We start from the raw sequence: 13,646 nt of genomic DNA, 5'->3' as shown, positions 1-13,646 counted from the left end.
CAATTTAAAGTGCTTGGGAATAGGGATTTTGTTTCATAGCATTACCTGGAAAAGTGGAAAATAACTTAGCTATAAAAACACAATTTAAAAAACATTTTTAAATAAACGTTAATCTAGACTGATTAAGTAAACATTTCACAAAAAGGTTAATGGATTATGGATTTTTTATTGGTATTAGGCTAATTTGTAGTAAATTTGCTAATATTACAAGCGAGAATGACATACTAGATAAAGATTTGAACATGGGTTGGGTTCACAATATTGTTTTTTCCTCATGACAACGGGTCAGATCTTGCTGCTATTCACATTGTGGTATTATGCTACAGATAAGGAACTTCATCAGTGTTTGATTTCAAATTCTTTATGAGTTGTTAACTGAGGTAAATATGTGACTAATGTGGTCTTGCACAAACCCTCTCTGTGTTTGTGTGTCTGTCTCTCTCTCTCTGGGCCTTTCTCTGTCTCTCTCTCTCTGGGCCTTCCTCTGTCTCTCTCTCTCTGAGCCTTTCTCTGTCTCTCTCGGTTATCTCATCCAGACGTACCTTATCACGCCTCCATCTGCTCTCTTGCCTCTGCTCTCCAGCCCCCCTCCCCCCCAAACTCTCTCAGGCACTGTAGGACTCCATCAGCAGGTAAGAGTCAGGCCTTTCTGATGTGTCTACACAGTGCCTTCAGAAGCCAATGACACTCAGACTCTGTCCAGAATGGCACTGTCTGTTTTGTATTGCCCTACATTTCAACCAGACTCCTTGAGCTGCCACTCCATATGTCAGCCTGAAGACCTTTCTTCAATCTCCTTCATTATACATTCCTCTGCAGCTCGGTCTGGCGCACATATACACAAACGGCCTGTCGCTGTCTGACCTCTGAATACCCCTGTGACAAAGGCCCTCTTGGTTCCAGAGATCAGGGGAAGAGGCCTTTCCAGACTCCATCATACTTCTGATCTGCAGTGTTGGGTGGTTGACAGGCTGGGTGGGTGGTTGTAAGTGACTCACAACCTGGCCATGGATACCTCAAAGACCTCCAGCACAGCCACCCCCTGCCAAGATAAGAGCTGGTCCTAAATGGATGTAAGTTCCTGATGTATAGTGTGCTGGGGACTCTGGGTCCATTTATTGTACACATTAGGAAAAGGCTCTACAGTAATCATATTAAACATCCTTTTTGTGACAGATGGGAGAGTTTGAAGACAAACAGGGTTGGGTGGAAGGGAACATTGTATTTACACCGTGTAAACGATTGTTAATGGAAATGTAGCAGTTGTATTTACATTTGTCGGCATTGCAGCGTTTAAAAGCATTTTAATTCAGGTTGATCCACCATATGCAGCATTTACCGGCGAGTTGGATCTCCAAATTTGCAAGACTGGCCTCCCCAAAAGCACATACTACAATTCACAAACAGCAGAGGGCAGTGTCTGTCCACAGTCTGATGACGCTGAGGGCTGTCTCTACAGAAGCCGTCTTCTACATAAGATAGAAAGTATATGCCTACAGACTAAAACCTGATCCGAAGTACCTAACTTACATTAGCTCTGATATATTTCAGATTTATTGTAAATCCAATCATTTTTTTTGCAGCTACACTGCTGCTTCTGATGCACACCATGGCCTTGGCATGGAGTTTAAATCTGTCCCAATGCTGTTTCTGACAAAAACCTATATTTAAAAATAAATATAAAGAAAGGTCACATTATAGAACATGCTTTTATTCAAATACACTGGTTTAGATCATCTGACTGCGTTCTACAAGATACCATTTGGTTGTCAAATGAAAATCACATTGTTAAAAAGCAAGAGTAAAGCGGTGAGTTTAATTCAATCACCTTCTGGGAATCAAATTATTTCTACTTCTAGAAGGTGCCAATAATATTGTTTGGGCCATTTTAGGATTTCTTTGTGGAATAAGCTAAGATTTATTAAATTATAAAATGTTGTTTATTTTATTCAACTGCAAATCAAAGAAATAACTATGTGGATGCCAAAAGATCAGCAAGTGCGTAATGAAAAAATAGCAGCGTTGGATCAATACTCTGTATTGGTAGATGCTCAAAGTTTAATGGCATTGGTATCGACAATGAAAAAGTGCTATTGGTGCATCCCAGACAGCAATACAGTTTTCAAAAATTGCTAAACACTTTTTTTCGCGTTTATATTGTTAAGTCAGAAACACACACATACAGAGAATGAGAATGACATGACATTTTGTAAAAAAATAAAAAATTTAACTCACTGTGGCTTGTGATGCTGGGATTAACCCAGTAAGGTAATTTACTATTTATATTCTTCAAGGATCAGAAACACAGACAGAATTATGCATAATATAAAAGTGGCCCACTCAATTTAACCACAAAACCCTGACAATCAATGTAATTAATCTACACACTCCAAACCGGTTTGAACCAGATCAATCTACATCCACTGACTGACCGGACCTGGCAACCGTACTTAGTTATGATGTGAAATATCTTAGAATATTTAAACTATTTAGACTTTAATCTTTAATTTGAAAGATGCAAAAAGTATTGATGAAAAAGTAGAAAAAGACAAGAAAAACATTCTAGAATAGAAAAGAAAAACGTACTGGACCGTGTTAAATTTTCATGAAGAAACAATGTGAAAAATGTGAGTCTAGGTATAGCTTAGTAGTGGGCCATGTCCAGGGACTATTTGAGTTTACTAAACATCTTAAGTTCTGCGTAAAAGCAAAGCTTCAAAGTTACAGCTGTGGCCTTTCTGTTTTCTTTTAAATATCGGACCTCCCCTGGTCACGGTTGGTTGCTGTGTTAACAGTTGTCAGCCTTTGTAGGACAGACATGTTTACTTCTGAAGGCCCTGTGACACCAGTTTCAGACTGACCCAACTGGTCATGCTGGTTTTTAGTTTCTGTTCCTAGTTTCTCCACTCATCCTCTCCCTGCCTCCTCCCCCCTCATCCCTCTGCGTCCTCCTCATTACGTGTATGTCCAAAATGGCACCCTACATTGCATTGCTTTTTATAGGTCCTGGTTTAAAAGTAGTGCACTGTAAATGAAATGGGTTGCCATTCATGACAGATTGAATGACTGTCGTTAACTCTACTGCAGATCAGAGAACACCAGGGTGTTACCCTTCCTGGAATATCTTCACATTCAAACAAGAGGAGTGGCATTTATTCTGTCCAAATGTCCCCATAACATATAACTCCAAACACTTTTTATACACCAGAGTTAATATTTTGGTGAAAGTTCCTTTGACAGCCATTATGCAGCCATAAAATCAGTTTTTAATGTCTTTGGTGTGGATTTCGTAATTTTTTTTGGTGTTCTGTACTTGAACTTTCAATAAGAAAAATAATTGTATTGTACATTTGTATTGTACATGTCCAGAGCTGTGTTATGTTTATTAAAAAAAATGAACTGTACAACTCTAAATCAATGAGCTAAGTTAGGGATTCAAATCGATATCGAATTCAATGATGAATTTGGATTTAACAATAGATGATTAACAGTGAAATATACTAACATTTAAACACTCACTACAGTAAGTCGCCACTGTAAACGTAAGACAGAGTGTTTGCTTTGTCAACAGTGAAGGGGAAAAGAGTCCTGTTGGCTACGGACCTGAGACACTTGGCAGGAGGCAGCAGTGGCCTCAAAGCTGAAACTGGTCCCTTTCTCACGTGTCCTCTTGCACACCTGTCAACCCTTCAGTGTCCGTTCACACGTTAAGAGACACCCCCGACGCCTGTGAGAAAACAATTACCTCTCACCAGCGTAAACAGATTCATGTTATTGAGCTAGACATGTTAGTAGAGTGATTGGGCCCACCTGAGCGGTGTCACTAGAAACCAGGAACATCCTGTTTCCATGGATGTTACAGTATCTTCAGCCTGGCTTCCTATTGCCCTGGAAACTGTTGTGGTGAGCCTGTTTAGGCGTTTCATATACAGCTTGTGGGTAGTTCAATACAGACCTATTTAGCGTTTAATCATGGAGAAGCCTGACTATACCCTGAGCTTTGACCCTTACTTATGTAAAGAGAAAAAAACACAAGGGTACTTTACTGTGCAGGTGTTTTAATCTTGCAGTTACGATAACTACACTTATAAAGTTTTGGTCTGTTAGTTTCTTTGGGTTATCACTCTTGATACATTCACAAAATCCTGTAACTACTTCCTTCATGTCTCACAACATTAAGTTATTCTGTTCCACCTGTTCCCATTTGCTTTCAAATCCCTTGTTTTGTGTCATCGTTTTACATACTTTCGAGTTTCCGGTGTCCTTCATTCATCTGATGTCATGAAGCAGATGAACCAGTAGGGTTGCATTGCATTGTTAGCATAATTTACAAAGAGTATAACCTCGTCACCTGGCATCTCTTCTCTCATTTTGCTCAGTTCAGCCGTGAGAGAGAAGAGCTCTGACAAACGCCAGTCCTCGGTTGATTCCGTGACCGTCAGCCGGCCAGCATGGAACAATCCTACATGGGCACTGGTACTGCCTACAGTGTCTATGGGAAGCAGCCTCAATCCTACGTGGGCACAGCCTACGACGAGAAAGCGGCCCAGTCGTACATGGACTCTGTGTACGAAGAGAAGAAGAAAGCAGAGAAGAAGGCCCGCTCAGAGGCCATCTGCTGTGAGATCATCGCCCTGGTGTTCGGATTCGTCGGGCTGATCGGCGTCTCCGCCGTTTGCGGCCTGCCTATGTGGAAGGTGACGGCGTTCATCCAGGAGAACATCATCGTCATGGAGACGCGCTGGGAGGGCCTGTGGATGAATTGCTTTCGGCAGGCCAACATCAGGATGCAGTGCAAGGTGTACGACTCCCTGCTGTACCTGCCTCCGGACCTGCAGGCTGCCAGGGGTTTGATGTGTTCTTCTGTGGCAATATCCGCCATCGCCATGATCGTCTCTGCGGTGGGGATGAAGTGTACCAGGGTGGTGGACCAGCGACCGCGAACAAAGCACATTGTCCTAGTGTCCGGGGGATGTCTGTTCCTCCTAGGCTGCCTTACCACCATCATCCCTGTCTCGTGGACGGCCAACGTGATCATCCGTGACTTCTACAACCCCCTGCTCATCGACGCCCAGCGCAGGGAGCTCGGGGAGGCGCTCTACATCGGCTGGGTGACGTCAGCTCTGCTGTTTGTGGCCGGAGTCATCCTACTCTGTCGCCATGCACCCCGGGTAGGAGACGAGGAGGACAGGATGATCTATGACCCTAACGGTCCCGGGTACATCTATCAGCCTGCACCAAGCTACCAGCTTGAAACAGGATACACCTACCAACCCAACTACTCCTACCAGCCCAACTACTCCTACCAGCCTAACTATGCAGCCCCAAACGGGTCTGTGGTCTACGCTCCTAATCGGTACAACTGACCAAGTTCAAACCAACAAAGACTTTGTTGCCTGCTGCCAGCTGGGATCCAAGCATAAATGGAATAAATAGAACAGAACTGGTATTGATCAATAGGATATCATTAATTCTATGTCTGTGGATCCAAGCAATGTTGCACTTTTGGTGTGTTGAGTAAGAGACACTGTATTGTCCAGACTGAAGGAAATGGCCAATCACGGAATATTTTGTTCAGGAACAAAATAAAATTAAGCAGACTGGTGTGGAATTGAGTGGGTGTTTTGTATGAGTTTCAAAGTAATTGACAGTTTTGTGTACAGTTAAAATATTGTATATATGTCCTGTCAACGATTGTGCACTAATATTTTTTTAGGTTAAGGGGGCTTCCTCAATAAACACCAATATTGTTGAAAGATAAATAAATGTACAAATATATAATCACAATGGTCTACTATAATGAACCAACCATTTATTCAGTTTGCCTGCTCATTTGAGAACAATGAGTGCACTAGGCTATTGTCTGATAGTATGAATCTTTTTTTTGTTTTTTGTCAGTGTTTTTTTTACAGCACTAGTCCAAATTAAGTTTTATTGTGGTTCACAATAAAGATATAATTTGACTTTGTTATTTTCATTACTTTCCTTCCTCTTAATCAAAATATTTTGTAAACACAAATGTGAAAAGGAAAGCCATTATGACCAATATTACAGGTTTATCTACAAGAACCAGTAATTCCTTAATGGATCTAGAGTGCCTTGGTGTTTCTCAGCCAGTTCCTGTCTTCAGTGGAATGCTGGGTTTCCAATGACAACAGAGAGTCATTGTCAGTGGAAAGGTACCTGAAACAAACAGGCCAAACCAGACTGGTGCAAACTGACTCACGCACACATGACACATGACAACCATGATGCAAAACTATGGAGCTCAAAAGTATCAGATCAGTATCGCAGAAGAATTAGACATTTACAAACCTGAGGCAGCAGGATACAGACAAAAGACAGACAATCACAGATGCACTCCCAGATGGACTTATACCCCAAAACCATGAGCTTTAGAGGAAGAAGACCAAGTTGAGGTCAAATTTTAATTTGGATTCAGTAAATTCAAGCAGTTTATGAAATGGCTCATTTATCAAGTCAATAATTACATATATTAATTTCAAACAATTTATAATTGTAAACTTGTCAAACCTGAGATAGCAGGCTTTTATTCCAACTAACCAGTCTGAGACCAAAACACTGACCACATATACATTTTGACAGTAAATAACCAAGAGTGTAAAACACAGTTTTAAGCAATTAGGCAAAAGAGTGTGGAAATTGCCAACCCAAAAATAACATCTGGAGATTTGAAGACCTCCTTTGTTGCATCTCAGGATACTGTCCATTCATCTACAATAAGAACACTTAATCCAAATGGCAGTCATGGGAGGGTTGCTGGGAAGAGGCCTCTGGTGTCGAAAAAGAACCAAACTGGCAATCATAACTTTGCCAGAGACCACATAGACAAACCTAAAGGTTTCTGGAATTCCCTTCTCTGGACAGATGAACAAAATTTGCATGTGTGGTTACAATCAAAACCCCTATGTTTGGCGGAAACACAATACCGCCTACCAGCAAACCTTCCCATCAGTCCAGCATGGTGGTGGGAGTGTCAAGATCTGGGGCTGCTTTTCATCCTCTGGACCTGGTCAACTATACACCATGAATGAGATCATGGGTTCTGAGGTAAACCAGGAGATTCTGGAACCAAAAATTCAACAGGCCATCACTCGAGCTAAAGCTGGGCCGAAAATGGTATTCTAACAAGGCAACTCCAGGTTATTGATTACAATGGAGGTGCCATAATCCATTTAATGGATTCACATAAGGGGTTCACATATGTTTTGCACACATTATTGTTAAATAGATCACTTTAATTAAATAAATAATGAAAATGTGTCCATAACATTTGTTTGTTTCCTTTATTTGGAATGTCTTAACTTTAGATAAGGATTTTGAGTTTAATTTGATATTTTTTTGTTAAATAATGAGCATCCCTGTAGTGTTCACAAACTTTCAAGCCACGCTGTAACTGGGTCATCTAGTCATAACTTAAACGTTCACTACATTTCGAAAAGCGAAAACGGCAGCATTTATGCAGGAGTTCCCACTGATACCACAGTTTCCAACAAACAACATAGCAACTATATTTTAGCAGAAATTAACTGATTTCCTTTATATGTACATGTTTCATTAAGTAATTTATGCTTTTTTATATTTGGGTTGCTACCCAGACAATCGATGGATTACTTCTGTATTTAGGGACCCTACCAAGATGATTAGTTCTATATTTAGGGACCTTACCAAGACAAGTAGTTCTATATTTAGGGGCCCAGACGATTAGTACTATATCTAGGGACCCTACCAAGACGATTAGTTCTATATTTAGGGACACTACCAATATGATTATTTCTATAATTAGGGACCCTACCAAGATGATTAGTACTATATCTAGGGACCCTACCAAGACGATTAGTTCTATATTTAGGGACACTACCAATATGATTATTTCTATAATTAGGGACCCTACCAAGATGATTAGTACTATATTTAGGGAACCTACCAAGATGAATATTTCTATATTAGGGACACTACCAAGACGATCATTTGTTCACAATAAAGGCCGGTAACGTCCTTCTCTTGTCAGACTAACCCCTACATTTCGCATGTGGGACAATTATTTTGATCTACAGGCGTAAAAAGGGACAAACAACAACATTAGCAACCATTTACTAGTAGAAATGACATGCTTTACAGACGGAGGGTTCAGACATACAGCAGACAATTTGAAGTAGCCTCTTATCTTGTGTGATAACAATCCAAGATTCTGTTAGTTTACAATTTCTCTTAAGAACCCTAGATCAGAAAGATCAGTTCCATTTCCCAGGGTTCTTCTAAAAGCAAAGTCCAGTTAAGCAGCAATCCCATCAGGAGATTAAACTGATCCCTGTGAATACACAGCCAGCCTGCCCCACAAACTCCCATCCATGTGCACACATACAAACACAAATATGCACAACACCTCTTATCCCCAGGGATTTTTTCCCTAGCAACAGTCCCCTCCCCTTTCATTCACCTGTCTTGACCAGGGGGAGGTGGCTGTCCAGGTGCACACCTATCACCTGTACAGCCGAAGACCTATCAGAGTCTCTCATCTTCCACTGGGATGCAAAACAACTCCGGAGAGGAAGACGGAAAGCTGCCGTTCACCATAGTCTAAACCAACTGTGACTCCCTTCCACCTGTGGACTGTCTGGGTGGATCAGTAAACACTAGTGGTGACGGGGGCCGTGGTAATTTCAAATCTTACATTTGCCAGGACCTTGTCAGCAACTCCCAGCCTGTGGACTATCAGGGCCTAGGCAGGTTGACTAGGACTGAGTGGAATCATGGCCAATTCGACTCTGGAGATCGTCGCCTTGTTGCTGAGCCTCGTCGGTCTGATCGGCACAGCGGCCACCACTGGGATGCCCATGTGGAAGGTGACCGCATTCATCCAGGAGAACATCATCGTCATGGAGACCCGCTGGGAGGGCCTGTGGATGAACTGCTATCGGCAGGCCAACATCAGGATGCAGTGCAAGGTGTATGACTCCCTGCTGTACCTGCCTCCCGACCTGCAGGCTGCCAGGGGCTTGATGTGCTGTGCTGTGGGCCTTGGGGGCGTCGGCCTGCTGATCTCCATCGTGGGGCTGCAGTGCACGGCCTGCATCCAGAACAACGACCGGGCCAAGCGCCTGGTGCTCATTGTGTCCGGCAGCACCATCATTGCGGCGTGCATCTGCTGCCTCATCCCGGTCTCCTGGACGGCCAACGTGATCATCCGCGACTTCTACAACCCGCTGCTCATCGACGCCCAGCGCCGGGAGCTTGGGGAGGCGCTCTACATCGGCTGGGTCTCCGCCGCCTTCCTGTTTGCTGGGGGCTGCATGTTCTGCTGCTGCAACATCCAAAAGGATGAGAGGGAGTACGGCTACGCGTACTCCAAGAACAATGGTAGCGAGTACACAGCCTACACGCCTCAGCCACAGTATCTGCCGCAGTACCAGTTACAGCCGAGGCAGCCGACAAACTACAACTACGCAGGCTCATACCACTACCCCTCCAGGCACCCGTCTGTACACAGCGCCATGGCCTACCTTTGAGCCGTCTGACTGAGGGAGGAAGACTAGCATTCGTGACTGCAGGTGATCAATGGCTACTGAGAGACTTAGGTTCACGTGGGTAGGGCATTTCGGAAATTATAAAAAATAAAAAGATGAAGTGATACCAAACCAGAATATGAGGGTGAATATGTTTATTGTGAATTTGCAAACGAGAGGATTTGAAGAAGACAATCGTGAAATTGGGGGATTATAAGGATTCACCAGTGATGCTTTTCAGCAGTGATCTAATTAATTTCAGCAGTGATCTAATTAATTTCAGTTGTGACAATAATTCTTACCAGTTGTGATATAAGGTGTCTGATTTATTTTTAGAAAGCTTTTTTTAAATACTACATTTAAAATATAATACTGCATTTAAAATATAATAACATGTTTATAATAATTAAATCCTTTTTATATGGTCACCACAGGTGGGGTGTAAGCACAGATGTTTATAGTGATTGACACGTTTTGTTGGTGTTGTTGTGTATTATTGTTACCCATAATTCCCCTTTAGGCAATGTTGACATTATACAAAATGTGTTATTTTATATCGGGAAACATTGTTTGGTTAAGTTCGTTTCCAAACGACACCATAGCTTTTGTCAAAAGCGGTGTATTTCAAAGGGAACAGGTTGCCATGTCCAACTGTGATATTCTTTGCTTTATTCCACAAATTCATTGGTATCTGGTTAGACTTTAACTTTAAGGTATCGGTTGACTGCATGTAGTCACTAGACATTCAGGCAAATGTGTTCTGGGAGTGGCACAGCACTGGCCGTGTTTACATACTAACTCCTCTGGTTACCTTTATTAGATCCCGCCTGTTGCCTGTGTACATTGGTACCATTCTGAAATACCACAGTGTTGTTTATCCACAACAAGGGCACACGTTAATGCTACACCTCAATACATCTATACGTCCACATTTTACATTTAGCAGATACATTCATCTAGCAGATACTTTTATCCACTGTGATTCACATTCAATATTTGGCATTTAACTTTCAATGTATAAATCTCGGCACTTTGGAGAATACATCCTTGACATTCAGACTACAAGCCCCTCCTCACACATTATGAAATAGTGCCTGCATTTGTACCCAGACCAGTGAGAACTATTTGAATTACGTTTATTGCAAAGTTGGGACAAGAATTGCAATTTGGGTCAAACCCGTTTGGGGCACAACTGTGTGTGTGGGGATGTGCTGACCGCCTCAGGCCCATAGGATCAGACAGAGTGAAAGCAAATACATAACCCTGTGTAAAGACCGGTTAGTGAAGGTGTGTGTGTCAAAGCAGCAGGGTGGAACAGAAGACGACAGAGCATACAGAGCAGAGGGAAAATAACCAGGAGTGGGTTGGGGTTTGCATGTCACTTCGGAGAGAGTAAAAGTCCTCTACATTTAAATGTCGTTTCATTTCAATACATTTCTGATCAGCCTTTCAGCTGGTTATAGACAGGCTTTGGCTGGGCAACTCAATGACGTTCTTGGCTCTTGAAGCCATGTCAGAATATTTTCATATTTATCTTATCACCCGCAGCACATTTCTGTCATTTCCTTGAAGCTAATCTAATAAAATGTCTTAATGTTTCATACCACTGTGTATATAAAAGTAAATTATTTTGAAGGAAGCAATGTAAGTATGATATGCATATTTTTGATTAAACGATATATCGATCACCACACTTGGTCGCTTGTGTTATTTAACGGAAGGGACCAGACACGTGTGGCCTGAGTACAGGGCCAATGGGACCTCCGTCCGCTCTCCCTCATCCACTGCCTCTGCTCAAGCCTCCGGCCCTGTCAGGCTGGTCTGGAGTCATTGCCAAATGTTCAAACTGATGGGACTTTGGGCCGGCTGAGTCTTGCCCATTTGTTGAACTGGGGGATTCTGGTGGGGAGAAGTCCTCGACCTCATTTAACCGGTCAGCTGCAAGTTTTTCACCTGACTGCAGTGACTTGCTATCACTCTCCGGCTTCTAGCCCAGTGGAGAAAGCTAGACACTGACTGAGATTTCAGCCACAGAAATGGGGGCACATGCCTGAAGTTGAAAAACTTGTACCCAGCCCTAAAATGAATATTTATGATTGAATTTATTTGGGAGAGATACTGTATTTATTAAATATTTGAAAGGGAGGGCCATTACTGAAATTGAGTACCACAATGGCGGTGCTTCTCAAACAACCTCAGCGAGCCTCCAAGACCCATGTTGAGAACATGCATTGTTGATTATAATATAAAATGACACCGTCTAAACTTCATGGGTACGTTGGCTCACTCTGGATTGTTGTAGGTAAATACGTTTTTTATGTAACAAAAACAAAAACAAAACAATACATATATTTCTGTCTGAGGACTGAATACATTAACTCAACTAACTTCAGTCTATGAAACTCTACTTCAGCTCAAAGGTCAATTTGTTTAGTTGAAGAAAAGAAAATGCAAAATCAGACATTTCCATTTTTCGGTGCCTAAACGCCACTTTGGGCCTGGAGAGTCAATGCCTGCAGCAATCAGGCCCTGATTCCCACCTTAAGTTGAGGCTTCACTAACAGATGTTTTTTGTCTGCTATGTTGTCAGGAAAGAGCTCACTGGCTCCCTCTAGTGGCGAGAGAGGGTACCTGTAACTGAGCCAATGCAATGGGGAGTGTATGGGGAGCAGGCCTCTAAATCAGTGTTTCCCAATCCTGGTCCTCGGGACCCAAAGGGGTGCCTGTTTTTGTTTTTGCCTTTGCAATCACACACCTGATTCAACTTTAAAGACTTGATGACAGGTTGATTACGTCACTCAAGTGTGTAAGTGGTATGGCAACATTTAAAACAGGTGTGTGAGTGCTTGGGCAAAAACAAAAACGTGCACCCTTTTGGGGCCCGAGGACCAGGATTGGGAAACACTGCTCTAAATCATGGTGTCAGGGATGCAAATGGGGATCACCATTTTGCTTTTGCCACTTGGGATGTTTTTGCCACACCTTGATTCCACTATTCAAAGGTTTCATGATGAGTTGGAATCACTTTATGGAGGCCATAGCTATCTCTCCAACAATAAGTGCAAAGTCAGTTGATGTACTCCTGGATAATTTTTACGCCAAAATATTGAATGTCATGGATCGTGTTGCACCGATAAAGGTAAAGAAAACTATGAGCAAACAGAAAACCCCATGGAGAACCACCATGATGGTAAGCACCCGAAAAAACAATGTAGGAAAGCTGAAAGTAAGTAGAGAAACTTCAAATCCACTATGACATCTATAAACAAAGCCTTTGTAGCTTCAACTATGATTTACGCAAGGCTAGACAACAACATTTATAGGGAATGACCAACAAGAATATCAACAATACCCACACTTCGCCATGGTCGACAAGCTTACAAACCCCCTAAAGCAGAACTTTTGTCCATTGAGAAATGTAATGAATTTGCTTGTTTCTGGACCATCAAACAATGGCACTGTACTGTCACTACAATCACCAAGAAATAACGTAGTTATGTCACTATTTAATACAATTGATCAAAAAGCCCTAGAAGAAACAGTTCGACATCTTAAAGCTTCCACATGTTGTCTCGACACACTGCCATCAGACTTTTTTGTAACTATTTTTAACTCTATAACAATGGATCTGCAGCAAATAGTTAATGGCTCTCTGCAATCAGCTAAAGTTAAGCCACTATTCAAAAAGACAGAACACTGGATGCACCTATACTAAACAACTATAGACCTGTATCACAACATGCAGTCAAAGGAGCTCTCAATGCAAGTGAAACAGGCCATCCTTAGGCAAGAAAGAAAAATCCATCAGAGAGTTATTAGGAACACTAGTAGTGGCCCAATCAACAGTTTTCTACATTCTGAGAAAAAAGAACGTACTGGTGAGCTCTGCAACACAAAAAGGCCTGGACGTCAACAGAAGACAATAGTGGTGGATGATCATAGGATCCTTTCCATGGTACAGAAAAACCCCTCCACAACGTCCAGCCAAGTGAAGAACACCCTCCAGGAGGTAGGAATATCATGATCCAAGTATCCCATTAAAAGAAGACTTCACGAGCAAATACAGAGGGTTCACCACAAGGTGCAAACCATTCATAAGCTTCAAGAATAGAAAGGCCA

General features: G+C 42.2%; 2 protein-coding genes across 2 annotated transcripts; both read left to right on the top strand.

The window, feature by feature from the left end:
* Positions 1–4,341: 4,341 nt before the first annotated feature.
* On the top strand, positions 4,342–5,604 carry zgc:110333 (uncharacterized protein LOC550497 homolog). Its single transcript, XM_010874017.4, has one exon. The coding sequence runs from the start codon at positions 4,452–4,454 to the stop codon at positions 5,364–5,366; it is 915 nt and encodes a 304-aa protein (XP_010872319.1). The 5' UTR covers positions 4,342–4,451; the 3' UTR covers positions 5,367–5,604.
* A 2,921-nt stretch (positions 5,605–8,525) lies between these two features.
* Positions 8,526–11,212, top strand: cldn8 (claudin 8). The gene has a single exon (XM_010874031.4). The coding sequence runs from the start codon at positions 8,775–8,777 to the stop codon at positions 9,528–9,530; it is 756 nt and encodes a 251-aa protein (XP_010872333.1). The 5' UTR covers positions 8,526–8,774; the 3' UTR covers positions 9,531–11,212.
* Positions 11,213–13,646: the final 2,434 nt, after the last annotated feature.

This window comes from Esox lucius, chromosome 1 (assembly GCF_011004845.1).
Source record: "Esox lucius isolate fEsoLuc1 chromosome 1, fEsoLuc1.pri, whole genome shotgun sequence".
Lineage (NCBI taxonomy): Eukaryota > Metazoa > Chordata > Actinopteri > Esociformes > Esocidae > Esox > Esox lucius.
This window is presented reverse-complemented; position numbering and strand designations above follow the sequence as displayed.